Below are 13,477 nucleotides of genomic sequence, written 5' to 3' on the forward strand. Positions count from 1 at the left end.
AAATCTTTTCAATTATGAAATCCTGTATTACACTATAAAAAATATTTGTCTTAAGTAAAATGTATAAGGGGTTCTTTCGGGCTGATAAGTAGTTTTGGACAATAAATAGAAAGGTGGCTAAAAGAGAGGTGGGTCAGTTTTTTTTTTTTTAAGTTTTCGAACATTAACTTAAAAACTTGCTTTTCTACTAACTTTAGGTTAATGTACAGTAATCGACCTTTAGACTAAATTTAAAAAAAAACTCTATTTTGCTCAAATAACAAATACAAAAAAAATAGTAGTACAGGGCTCCCTTTAGTGGGGATATTGCCTCTTAGGAGAATTTTGGCTATTAAGGAGTATAAGTATCTACAACAAAGTAAAGGGGTAGACATCTTGTAAAGGAGCAGTACAAATTTAAGGGACCTTTTTTCAGCAAAAAGGTTACAATTGTGAACCCTGTTTTAACACATTAATCACTATTTTTAAAAAAATTTAAAATATACTAATTAAGTTGTTTAAAAATTATATATCAAAGATTAAATAGGATTTTTGAGCTTAATATGCGATATTTAAAATAGTTTTTAAACACATAAGCATTAAGTATTTTATTCTTTGTGCTATATACCTTTATTAAAATCGTTTTAAAAACTCCATTTAAAAAGTAAAATTAACGCTGCTTAGAATAATAAAAATTAGATTTTTAAGGTTAATTATATACAAAAAATCAGTAAAATCAAATGCAAGTATTAATCCTAGAGTGTTAATATAATTTGAGTTTGCTATAAATAGTTAATTATTCGGAATTATTACTTCTATCAATTTAATTTTAAATGAGTATAAATGAAAATCACCTAAAATAAAGCTTATATTTTTCTAATTTAATAAAGCTAAAATTTTAACTAGGTTATATAAATTTTCAAACAGTAGCCTTTTGTCGATTTTTTTTATCCTATACTTTTAATTGTTCAATGTTTACTACTTATAATTCGTATTGTGTATATTATTATGTTTAAAAAAATATGTATAAGCTTTTTTATATTACTAAACTTGCAAAATGTTTTTTAGTATGGTGCTAATGAACTGTTCTTTAAATCTATTTTATTTTTTACATTTATTAGTTTAAACAAACACGAAAGAAATATTTGAAAAGTATGACGTCACATTCGGTAGATAAAAGTAAATAGTTTTTTCTCCAAACAACTTCAGTTAACTTTTTAAGATATTTGAGATATTCTATAAAACATTTAGCAAAATATTATATTTTTAAAGAAGATACATAAAGTACTAAATATTAGTTATGACGTCATAATCAATTTCCGACAACGGCAAGCAGAAGCTTTTTGAAGTCACCGCTGGTGTCTCCAGATATGAATTTACTCAACGGCTGGTTGTAGGTGTTTTGAAACCTCGATTTTATATCCTCCATGTCGACCTGTAAATAAATTTATGTATTTAGGCTACTTTTATTTGGTAGTTCTACTACAAAACGAAATGTAATTCAAGTAAACGTAATTTATTTCCATGCCCCACTTCTCGTAACAACTATACTGAATAACATGTTCTCATCAGTATCAGTAAATAAACAAAAAATAAATAATTACGAATGTTTTTTCGACACCTCACCTTACTCCTCGTAATAACGATCCTGGTCAGCATGTTCTCATCGGTAACAATAAATAAACAGTAGTAATAGTAATTTAAAAACCAAAGAAGTATTACTTTAATCTCACCTCACTCCTTGTAACAACGATCCTTATGAGCATGTTCTCATCAGTGCCTGCCCCCTTCATGCTCTTGTGCAACTGGTGAGCGAAGTATGATGGGGGATCCCTCACGACTCCCACTATCGCAAGCATGCACTTTTGTGTGGCTCCCGAAAACTCGGACTCCAAAGACTTCGTTATGTCTTTGTTGCTTATCTGTTTTTAGATTGTTGTTAGTTTCAATTTAAAAGATTCATAAAAAATGTTTGCAGAACAGAAAAGTTTTTGTTTGTATGAGTAATTTTAATAGTATTTCAAACCAAGTTCTAAGCAATAAAACGGAAATTATAAACTTAAAACTTAAATATTTAACTCATTTAATTTAAGGCTACCAAATATTTCTAGTTTTAAGTTAATACACACATAAAATGATCCTAAATACTCCTTGATCACACATTAAGTAAAACACAGGACAAAGTAATCTGTCAAGGTTGTTTTTATATTCTTATATAAAGAATAAAGCATATTTAAAAAAAGAAAGAGTTATAGTTTTAAATTAGGTAGTAGAAACCGTATCCAAATAGAAACCGATTATGTAAATTCAAAAACAATGTTGTAACCTATAAGTATTTTGTTATTATGTAACAAAAAACAAAAAGTTGATTCTCTAAAACGTATTTAAATTAGTAAGCTCTAACTAAAAAGCGTCACGATGTTTAGCGAAGAAAAGTAAACAACTAAAACAAACACTTTATCTGAAGGTCAGTGTACTCTAGCTGTTTGAATTTATTAAGTGATTAATTAAAAGTGTTTGTGTTGTACGTAATAAAGCTAACGCTTTTACTTTTACGAGTGGCTCGTTAAAAGTTCTATTTTTAGCTATAATATGTAAAAATGTTTTGATTGGTTTTTAAAAGTTTCGCCCTCTTAATTTTATCTTAATGAGTTACCTTTTATAGTTTTTAATGTTTTAGAGTACACTGTAAGAGTTATTTTCAAATGCTTGTTAGTTTTTTTTTAACTTAATTTACCAATATTTTTTATTCGGTGTTTTTAAATAATTAGTTTTATACTGCAAGCAATTTTAATACTGTGTTGTTACTGAGAATAAATTTCATTAAAAAGTTACGACTTTATACTTTTAACAATAATCATAACAAAAAAAAAAAGTTCAGCATAATACTTAACCTTAAACTTAATGCAAAATATGTAACGGAACAAGAGTGGCGTAGTAAAAAAAAAGTTAACCAGTAGATAACAAACATCTTTGCAAGCACGTACTAGGTTTGTTTGTTTTTATGCTTTATTTGTATCTATGGAGATACAAGTACAGTAGCAGTATTTTGACCGATATTTAAATGAAAATGCTAAAACAAAGAAAGTTGACGTTTTGACTTAAGAATTTAAATTTTTAAACAAAAGCATTTAATTTCAAGGATTTAGTTTTGAAACATTCATTTTTTATGACATTTTTAACATTTGAAAACTTTTATGTAGTGTTAAAAAGTAAAATCATTAAGTAAAGTAATATAATTTATAGCATTGTTAAAAGATATTATGTTTTATATATCGAAAAGTGGTACAAAATTTAGTGAAAAAATAAATGTAGAAGTGCTTGTAGTATTTTATTTTTCAATTAATGTTTTTTAAACATACGAGCTTCTTAAGAATCATTTAACAACAAACATTATAATAAACAAATTTAACACAAAGTCTTTTGATTGTAGAGAAAAATACTGTACTTTTATAGGGAACGGGTCACTTTTGCACGAGCGTCACTTTTGCACGAAGACACTTTTGCACGAGGGGACACTTTTGCACGAGGGTCACTTTTGCACGAAGGGTCACTTTTGCACGAGGGGACACTTTTGCACGGCGACTCTTTTGCACGAGCGTCACTTTAGCACGAGGGGACACTTTTGCACGACGTCACTTTTGCACGGAGGGTCACTTTTGCACGAAGGGACACTTTTGCACTGCGACTCTTTTGCACGAGTGTCACTTTTGCACGAGGGGACACTTTTGCACGGCGACACTTTTGCACGGAGGGTCACTTTTGCACGAGGGGACACTTTTGCACGACGACTTTTTTCCACGGAGGGTCACTTTTGCACGAGGTGACACTTTTGCACAAAGACTTTTTTTTTTAATAAAAAGAAAATTTTTTACCCAAATAATATTCGCTTTTAAACGCAAAATGTTTTAAATAAATAAAATGTGGTATTTTTTTAATGAAATTTTAATGTACAGCTTTTATTGAAGTTTTACGTAGAACTATATAATAATTAAATACGTACAACAATTCATTAATTTATATTTATTAGCTTAATTTAAATAAATTAGTTGAATACACATTTTAATTTTAAACAAAAACGATTTGAATACATTAAATAAAAATAATGTGAATTTTGTTACTTTTTAAACAGAAAGATAAACTTTAGTAAGGCTTTAAAACACGAATTTTGAGTATTATTTTTACTTATTTTCTCTCGATGTTATAATTAGCAAATGTTGTTGTTGAAAAAATGTTTTGAATTTATTTTTATTTCAAACAATTGTTAAATTAAAATAAAGATTTAGTTAGTTTATGAAGTGTAAAGGTATTTAAGTTTTTACCTGATGTTTATTTTCATTTTTTAGTTTAGCGTGAGAAAAAAAAGCAATAAAATAGCGCATTTTTCATGATTTAAACTTAGATTATTTCATTACAATAATGTTGCATGATAATGATAAGCCAATGAGAGAGTAACATTTAGAAGTTTGAACTTATGTTCATCGAAAGTATCAAGAGATGCTTATACCAGCATTCCATGATCATGAAATAAGCCAATGAGAGCCTAACGTTAATGTCCTTGGAGCGATAGGTTTTTGTTTTTGTTGTTAGTCAATGCATTTATGTACTTGATGTTGTTCGTTCTACATCAAAGCGTAAATAAATATAAGTTTGTGGTTAAAATTTTTCTTTTTATGTTAACCTATAAATTTTATATCAAATTATGTTTTTATCTTTGTTATAATAAATAAACTATATGTGTTATTTTATTTTTTCCTTATGTGTCTTCCAGTTTAAGTGGTCTAGGTCAGTGCTTCTGAACCTTTTTCTAGTGGCGGAACCCTTTTCTAAAGTTCAACTTTTCCGCGGAACCCCTTATTTCAATTTTACTAAAATGTTTACTTTTTTAATGATATTTTTTAGATTTCGAAAGGCTTCGCGGAACCCCTGAGAGGCGTCGCGGAACCCTAGGGTTCCGCGGAACCCCATTTCAGAAGCACTGGTCTAGGTTATGATGCTTAGGTTAATCACATGAACAATAAACTTGTAACCGTATAGTAAAATATATAAAAAGGCATAGTTGTTGATTAATATATTAAAATTCAAAATATACTAGAACAACTTACTTACACTTAAAGTATTTTTTATCCTAGTTTCTAAATAAATTAACTTTATTGTCCCTGGTATAAATCTTTTATAAATAATTTTATTTTATCTTTTCGTTAGTTTGTTTCTAACATTAACTTTTACTGTTTAAGATTTTAGATCTTTTATTTTTTGTCTTTAATATAGATTTATTATAAAATTTTAGTTTTCAGTTTCTTTTTATGTTGCAGACTTGGTAGTAGCTAAAAAACTTTTAATCAGCCTGCATGCAAAATCTATTTTCCGTGCAATAAAGTCATCGTGCCAAAATGTCGCTGTGCAAAATTTCATCGTAAAAATGTAACGTTGTGCAACAATGCTGCCGTAAAAAACTGTCATCGTGAAAAGTGTCTCCTCGTTCAAAAGTAACGCTGTGCAAAAGTGTCACCTCGTGCAAAAGTGACCCTCCGTGCAAAAGAGTCGCCGTGCAAAAGTGTCCCCTCGTGCAAAAGTGTCGCCGTGCAAAAGTGTCCCCTCGTGCAAAAGTGACGCTCGTGCAAAAAAGTCGCCGTGCAAAAGTGTCCCTTCGTGCAAAAGTGACCCTGCGTGCAAAAGTGACGCCGTGCAAAATTGTCCCCTCGTGCAAAAGTGACGCTCGTGCAAAAGAGTCGCTGTGCAAAAGTGTCCCCTCGTGCAAAAATGACCCTTCGTGCTAAAGTGACCCTCGTGCAAAAGTGTCCCTTCGTGCAAAAGTGACGCTCGTGCAAAAGTGACGCTCGTGCAAAAGTGACACCCACCCACTTTTATATGCTACTGATACTGGTTTAAATATATTCAAACTTATTTTAAAGCTTAAACATTTTAAGTTTTTTCGTATTTAAACTTATACAAACTTAACGTACATATTAATAATTACATCTTAAACATAAATGTTTACTTACAGTACTGTTTTAAGTATGCTGTTTTTGATACTGAAAACTTTAACTATGTATTTTATATTTAATTTGTAGTATAAACACTAATTTATTTACCTTAAAGTGTTTCAATATCGTTTTTAACTCAACTATTTACTGTTTAAAACAGAAGGCATACAAATTTAAAAGATATAATTTACAGGTGTGTGACAAATCTTGGTATAGCAATTTGAAATTAATTAACTATGGTCATTTGTTTTAATAAAATACACTTTTTCATCCACTGTATGATATTGCTAAAACATGCACTTAAGCTAACACTTTATTAAAAACAACGAATGACAATTAATTTCATATAACATATGAAATTAATTGTTGATTAAACATTTATAATACCTAATGAGTATAAGTAATAATAAAACAATGAAAGTTTAACATCTAATAATGGTGAAACATTAAATTTTACTGCTCGATCTTGACGTCATTATTTAATTGAATATAATACAATAAATTAAATCAAATTTAGAAGTTTTAAGTTTTAGTAGTGCTGAAATATGCACTTTAACTTTTTGTAAGACCTTGATTCAACTTTTTTATCCGTTAAATAAAAAAAACGATTTACCTCGTAATATTTCCTAAACATAGCTTTCAACTGTTTATGACTCCTTGAAGCCATTATTTTATTGAACGCTGATTCGTTGGTTCCCCATTGTTTCTCACCGGCAGCCAATAAGATTTTAGCTTCAGCTTCAGCCATATCCTCATCTACGTCATCCGACTCCGATCTGCCCGCCTGTAAATAATGTAATTAAATTAATTTACATATTCAAATTTGTTTTGTAATTAATGAAATTCAATAGTTATTTTGATTTCTTCTGGTTTTTGTAAAAATTACTCATTGTTTTTCTTAAACACGTTTATTAAGTAAACTTAAAATAAACTTATAATATATTACTTAAAATAATTATTGGTAAATAAAAATAAATATTAAACGTAAGACTTTATCTTACGTGCGCTGTAATAACTGTGTTTAAAAACAAATAATTAAAAATAACTGCAAAAATTAAATATAACACCTTGCTAAATTTTTATAGTAATAAACAAACATTGTTTAATGAGATAAGGATGTGCTTGAAACTTCCGCTTGTGTCGCCAGAGATGGCATCTTCCAGTTCCTTGTTGTAATTTTTCTTGTAAACCTCGCGGATTTCCTTGATCTGAGAGTTTGATCTCGATGCCAAGATCTCAATTAGTACCTTTAAAGACATTTTGATATGTGTTTATAATTGAGATATATCTGTAACAAAGTAGCTGGATAAAAATTTTGAAATTTTTTTGTAGCCTATAAATTAAAAAAAACATTAGTTTATAAAGTTTTAGCTCCTAAATTTTAATCGGAAAATATAAAAACTTTTCTAACTAGTTAAAAAACCATACTACTAATCAGTGGAAAAACTTATAACCAATATGCTTCCAAACAGTATTCTTTTTGTTGTATAAATTATTAATTTACAGCTTAGTTAGATACAGCCCCTTTTCTAGCTTTGTACGAGTACTAAAATTCAAACAAACATAAATAAAGTTTACTTAATTTATTTGAACTGTTTACTAACGGCTTCATTGGTACCAGCACCCTTGATAGCCTTGTTCAAACAATAAGCATCATATTCAGGAGGGCTCATCATCAAACCAACGATCAATCTCTCGTAATCTCCTGATACCTCAGATTTCAGCTCCTTGATCAAATCCTGTAAAACCAATCGTAGATTAGCTTCAAATTGTATCGAGCAATTTATAACGTAAAACTTAAATTTTAGTTAACTTGTTGTAGAGCTTAGGCTCGTTTCAAAGATATTTTAAAAGCTACTAGTTGTTTTCGTTCCATATTGTTCTGAAAAGTAAGGTACTCACTTGTAGTTAATAAACTGTTTGTTTTATTAAAAACTTAAATTTTGTAAATTTCTACTATAATAAAAGTTCCAATTTATTTAAATTTAGTTATATTAAACAAGTTTAAACTTAAATACATTTGTTTGAGTTGTACATCAAGCTTTGTTTGTACACTTGAAGTTCAAGACTGCATTGATAATCATGAAAAACTTTGAAACAAATTTTTTTCATTTTGTATGGTCATATTCAAAACAGTTATAAACAGCAATATTATATTTGCAATAATCTTATTCACGTTTTTATTTCTTATTTAAATCACTAGTTTTAAGGTGTTAAATAAAAATTAATGCAATAACTTTTCCTGTAACTTGCTTAAACACGTTTCTAATTTTCTGACGTTGAGAATTTGTTCTATAAGCAAGAATATTGTTTATTGCCTTTTCATCAGTACCTTAAAATAATGAATATTTCTAATAATTTTACCATAAAAAAAGAGCTGTGAAAAACTATGCAAATCAAGTTCAACAAACAAGCTATTTACCAATATATTTTGGGTTAAAATTTTTTAAATATAAGTTTTTAAAATCCGGATAAAGTGAATATTTTAAAATTTAAACAATTTACTAACTATGCCTTCATAGCTTTATTTAGTGCTAATTTGAGAAAAGTCAGGCTTAAGGTTTCTAAGCAAGTTTAACAAATGCTACAAACTATGATAACTAACATACTTCTTAAACTTTCAACTTAAATTATAAAAGTTTAAAAAATAACTTTTTAATTTAAAAACTTACTAACCAAGTCATTTTCTTATATAAAAAGCTATCTTTTATTTTTTAAGAAGCAAATTTTTTTAAAGACTTTAACATTTCAAATACATGTTCAATTGTTAAATGGTTACTTAATCAAGTAAAATTTTAATTTATGTTCTTCCTACTTAAAATAAATAAAATTAATGTTTTATAACTAATAAACTAACCAAGTCCCTTCATAGCTTTCTTGAGTGCAGCAGCGTCAACTTCAGGGTTGAAATTCGCCACTTCTTTAATTGAACTCATTATGGTTTGTTGCTGGTGTTAGTTAAAATGAAATCTAAAATCTAGCTGAAGTTAATGTATGCAGTTTAAAAAAACATCTTTTAATGCTAATGTTTTTAATCATTATCGTTTATTAGAAATCAAATTATTGTAAACTTTAAGATTTTAGCTTGTAGTTTTTGTAATGAGCTTATTTTTCTTGTATTTATAAAAATAAAAGCTTAACTAAAACATGTTTGTATAACATTTTTAGATATAATCTCATTTAAAACTTTCCAGAAAATCAGCTTTTTTTAAGTTTTCAAATGAGTATAGTTATTTGTGTAAAGACAAATATGTTTGTCAAAAATTAAAGTAAAACATTATTTGTTATTTTATTTTTTGTAATTTAGATATACTTGTATACATTTGCTGTTTTTGTTTGAATAGTAGTAAGTCTATAAAAAATTCATAAAAATAGCGCTTCCTTAAAAATTTTATACTCTGTTTACTTGATAAAGATTATATACACATTTTATACTAAAGTTTTATAAAGTAAAACAACAACTTGTTTGAATTTTTTTAAACTCATTTTAGGTTGAAACACTACTATTTTTCTTAGAATAAGAAAAAATTTTAAAAACAATAAAAATTTGATTACTCCTTTTACAAAAAAAAAATATATATTCTCGTGCTCGGTTAAAAAAAATACATATTTATTAGTTACAAAATCAAATAAAAGCTATTTTCTAAATTTAAATAAACTAGTAAACACATTATTTTTACCTTAGAATAAAATGGTAAGCTTTCTTTACAGTTTAAAAGTATTGAACTACTGTAAAAATTTTGAAAAATTAATTAGAAAAAAAAAGAGCTGTTTTCATTTTACATCTAACAAAGAAAGCATTACGACAAAAGACAACAAAAGCTTATGAAAACAAAGAAGTTTTAAAGATAATTTTATTGATTTTTCTTTAACATCATAATGTGCACAGTTAATGCATAAAAGTTGTTTAATTGATAAATACAGCGAAAACTTCTTTATTCTATATTTAACTGTCTTGAATTTAATTACCTTGAAAAGTAAGACTGCAAATTCGCTTTATGTTTTGTTATGACGCTAAAATTACACAAGAGTAAAACTCGATAAAATTGATTATTTTAAAACTTGTTGTCATATTTTTAATTTTTTGCTACAGACTATAAATTTCTTTATTTTTGTATACCTTATCAAAACTATAACTTTTCTTAATTTTAAAGAATAAAGTATTCTAAGTATACTTTTGTGACTAGACTATTTATAGTTAGCTTTAAAATAAAATCAATTTTGATAAGTTTTGTTATGAAAAAACAAACAAAACTATTATGACGTGAAAAAAATCCATATGTTGTTTGTGCAATTTTAATTAATGCACATAAAAACAAAATTATGTTTTTAAAAGCGATTTTCAATGATAATATCATTTTAATTATAATTTCAATAAGGTTCAAAAGCTTAAACGATTTTTTAAGATATTCAACGCTTAACAAGTTCTTTAAATTAATATTTAAAATATGCTTTGAAAAATGAAACTAAAGTAATTTTCAAACGAAAAAAAAAAAAAACTTCTGACTCAACACTCAAAAAACAAAAACTAAATTAAAAAATAAAGCACTCAACACTGACAAAATTTTACAACTGAAATTTCGGCACGCCTAGCGAACGTGATATAAAAGTGACAGGTCTTACGACAAGCGAACATTGGAGAGAAAACAAACATTTATGTAAACAGAGCAAATTTTGCACACAGCATAATGTACTGAGCGCTCGATTTAAACATAATGTCAAAAGTATGGAGAAATGATTAGTTAATTATTATTGCTTGGAAGCGTAAGTGCGTAATTTTGAAATTTAAAGCGTAGGTTTTGTTTTCATTTACGCTTTTTTAGATGTAAATGCAAAATACAAGTTTGGCTACTGTTCATACTAAATTGTTTGTCTACTTATTTTTTTATATCAAAATAAACTTTTGTATTTTTTTTTTACGTAAAATTCTTGTTTATATAAAATAAAACAATTTCTTTATTTATAAAAAAGTACTTGCTTAATAAGTTTTACAACTTAGTGCCTAATTACAAAATAAAATAAAATTTTAAATAATAAATATGTTAGATATTAAAAATAGATTTAAGAAAAAATAACGAAATCAATTTGCTTGAAAGTATACTTTTTAGATTTAAATTATTCATTGTATCAATTTTTTAATTCTTAAAATTTACTATTAACAATTTTTACGACAAAACTATTTATGTCTAAAATCAGAAAAAACTTAAATTATTCAAAACACATTTTATATAGTCAGAACTTTTTATTTCTTGTATTGTTCATAATTATCTTCTATTAACATTTTTTTGATCTGTCTTTCACATGAGTACTAGCCCAAATGTGCGTATGTTACTACTAGTTCATACCTAAAAGATTTCACTGTTGATGGTAAACTGCGTACTGGCGAGGTTTTAATTCAAAAATGCGTACTCAGGAAATGCGTACCTAAAAATATTTATATTTTTTACCAAATGTCAAACCAGAACTGAATAATACTTATAAGCAATAAACACAATGTTGTACATTTTACTAAACAAACTTTCATAATTAAAAATTTTATTGTAAAAACTTTCAATTTAGACGTTGACTCTTTGTCGTTCTACTAAAACTATACACTCGAAAAAATTTAAACTGTTTTTTACTTTTGCAAAACCAAAATAATAAAAAACGTGTGACACTCTTGTTGCCGCGTTGAAAGAGTTTTATAGTTGAATGTCGATAGATTTGAAGTTATCATTTGCTGACAAAACTTTTTTGGGATATTTTATTCTGCTGTTTGAACATTTAAAATTTTTAATAAAATTAAAGCTAATGTATAAGTATTACAAATTACTTAGATAAAAAAGAAACTTTTAACGAACTGTACTAACAAAAATCAAAAGCATATTTAAGGTTTTTTTGAAAGTAAATAATTAAAACCTTTATTTAAAACCTAAGTTACTTCTATTTAACAGTTTCTTTTTCCTGTTTACTTATTATTAATGTTTTTGCAAAAATTATTTCGGACTTTTAACCTTCAAACTCTTATTTAACGTTTTTGTTAAATTTTCTGTGGTTATAATTAAGACATTTCAACTTAATGCAAAAAAAATCAGAAAACTACTTTAACAGCAAAGAAGTGTTGTAAAAGTTTAATGTAAATGTTTAAAAATCAGCCTAATTTCAATTTACTGTTTTTAAGTTAACATGGATGTCGGAATTTCGTTTTAAAGGTTTAGCCTTTTGCCTGTTATTATGTTGTTTAAGTTCGGAAAATGAGTCCTAGGCATTGTTATTTAGAATTATAAATTATGATTCTTTTTTACATTGTTACCTGGTGATTTTATAAACTAGTGATCTCGTTGTTATGCTGTTCATTCGCGAAATTGACTAATATTTTTTAATATTGTAAAACATATATTAGAAAGTCATTTAGCAGTTTTTGATAATGAAGTATTATAATTTCTTATATCGTCTAGAAGTTTTTCTTCGGTCGTCACGTATTTAAATTCATATTATTTAAAGTGCAGAAATCAACTAAAAGGAAGATGCTAAAATAAAGTTTTACTCAATATTTTTTTATAAAGATATAAATTTTTAGGATAAAGAAGAAAAAAAAATGTTTTAACATGGAAGTATTCAAACATTTTCCACTACTATTTTAATAACAAAACTTAATGTAAAGGAGCAGTAAAATGCTGGATAGAAAGCTATAGTTGCTATAATTAGCAATTGAAGCAAAAAACTAACACAAACTTTTTAATAAAATTAATCTATGTAAATTATTATACATATTATCGAAGTTATATTTATTAGGCAGTTTAGTTTTTCCTGAAAACTTTCTAATAGGTTCTTAAAAAAACTAAAATCATTTTTTAAATTAAAAAAATAAGGTGTTTAGAAGTACTACAGATTGATAACTAAAAAATTTTTGTCAAAAAAGATTCACGACGACTTATTGAGAAACTTAACTTATTTAAATTTTCTATAATCTTTTTTGATTAAATTATATGCTACTATTAACCCAAAAAATTATACTTATAAACCTAAGTAAAGCAAGTTTAATTTGATTGATTCACTTACAACTTTACTATTAACCTGTTAAAACTAAGTGCATTACAGTCTTAGTGTAAGTATGTCAATAAAAACCGCTGTATTTAGATTTACTCTCATCATGGAAATCATGGCAACCCTGACCTAGTCTTATTCATTCAATAAATATTTTTTTAATTAAAAGCAAGTTATTACTTTTTTGTAATTATTGTCTTCCATACTTATAAGTATATGAGTTAAAAATTAATATATTTTTTAACTTTATTGTACGTTTTCGTCATACTTTTGTTTAATATGAACATCTAAAATCTAAAAAAAAAGGATGCTTTTAATTTAAACACTAACCCTTAGTGCAAGATAAAATAGTTAATTTATTTTTCTAAGTTAGTTATTGGTTGAATGACAAATTTGAATACCTGGGAATAATGAACAATAAAATCTCTGAGATTGTACACTTAAGATTTATTGTTCTTCCTTGAATGAAGTTGTAAAAGCAAGTT

The 13,477-nt window shown here is 26.6% G+C and overlaps 1 protein-coding gene across 1 annotated transcript; it reads right to left on the reverse strand.

Moving 5' to 3' along the window:
• Window positions 1–1,157: 1,157 nt before the first annotated feature.
• On the reverse strand, window positions 1,158–8,948 carry LOC145835764 (annexin A4-like). The gene is made up of 7 exons (XM_082943478.1): window positions 8,824–8,948; window positions 8,204–8,298; window positions 7,571–7,705; window positions 7,064–7,213; window positions 6,580–6,750; window positions 1,713–1,901; window positions 1,158–1,414 (listed from the first exon to the last, which is right to left on the reverse strand). The coding sequence occupies exons 1-7, from the start codon at window positions 8,900–8,902 to the stop codon at window positions 1,292–1,294; spliced, it is 942 nt and encodes a 313-aa protein (XP_082799604.1). The 5' UTR covers window positions 8,903–8,948; the 3' UTR covers window positions 1,158–1,291.
• Between the last annotated feature and the right edge of the window lie 4,529 nt (window positions 8,949–13,477).

The sequence above is a fragment of the Thalia democratica genome, chromosome 5 (genome assembly GCF_965202585.1).
Source record: "Thalia democratica chromosome 5, ktThaDemo2.hap1.1, whole genome shotgun sequence".
In the NCBI taxonomy this organism is placed as follows: Eukaryota; Metazoa; Chordata; class Thaliacea; order Salpida; family Salpidae; genus Thalia; species Thalia democratica.

What these genes read in the sequence shown, in the direction of transcription:
- LOC145835764 (XM_082943478.1), bottom strand. Translation starts at nt 8,902, where the DNA reads ATGAGTTCAATTAAAGAAGTGGCGAATTTCAACCCTGAAGTTGACGCT. An exon ending in TCCTTATCTCATTAAACAAT is followed by an intron (nt 6,751 to 7,063) that starts GTTTGTTTATTA and finishes CATTATTTACAG; the next exon opens with GCGGGCAGATCGGAGTCGGA. An exon ending in TGTTTAGGAAATATTACGAG is followed by an intron (nt 1,902 to 6,579) that starts GTAAATCGTTTT and finishes ATCTAAAAACAG; the next exon opens with ATAAGCAACAAAGACATAAC.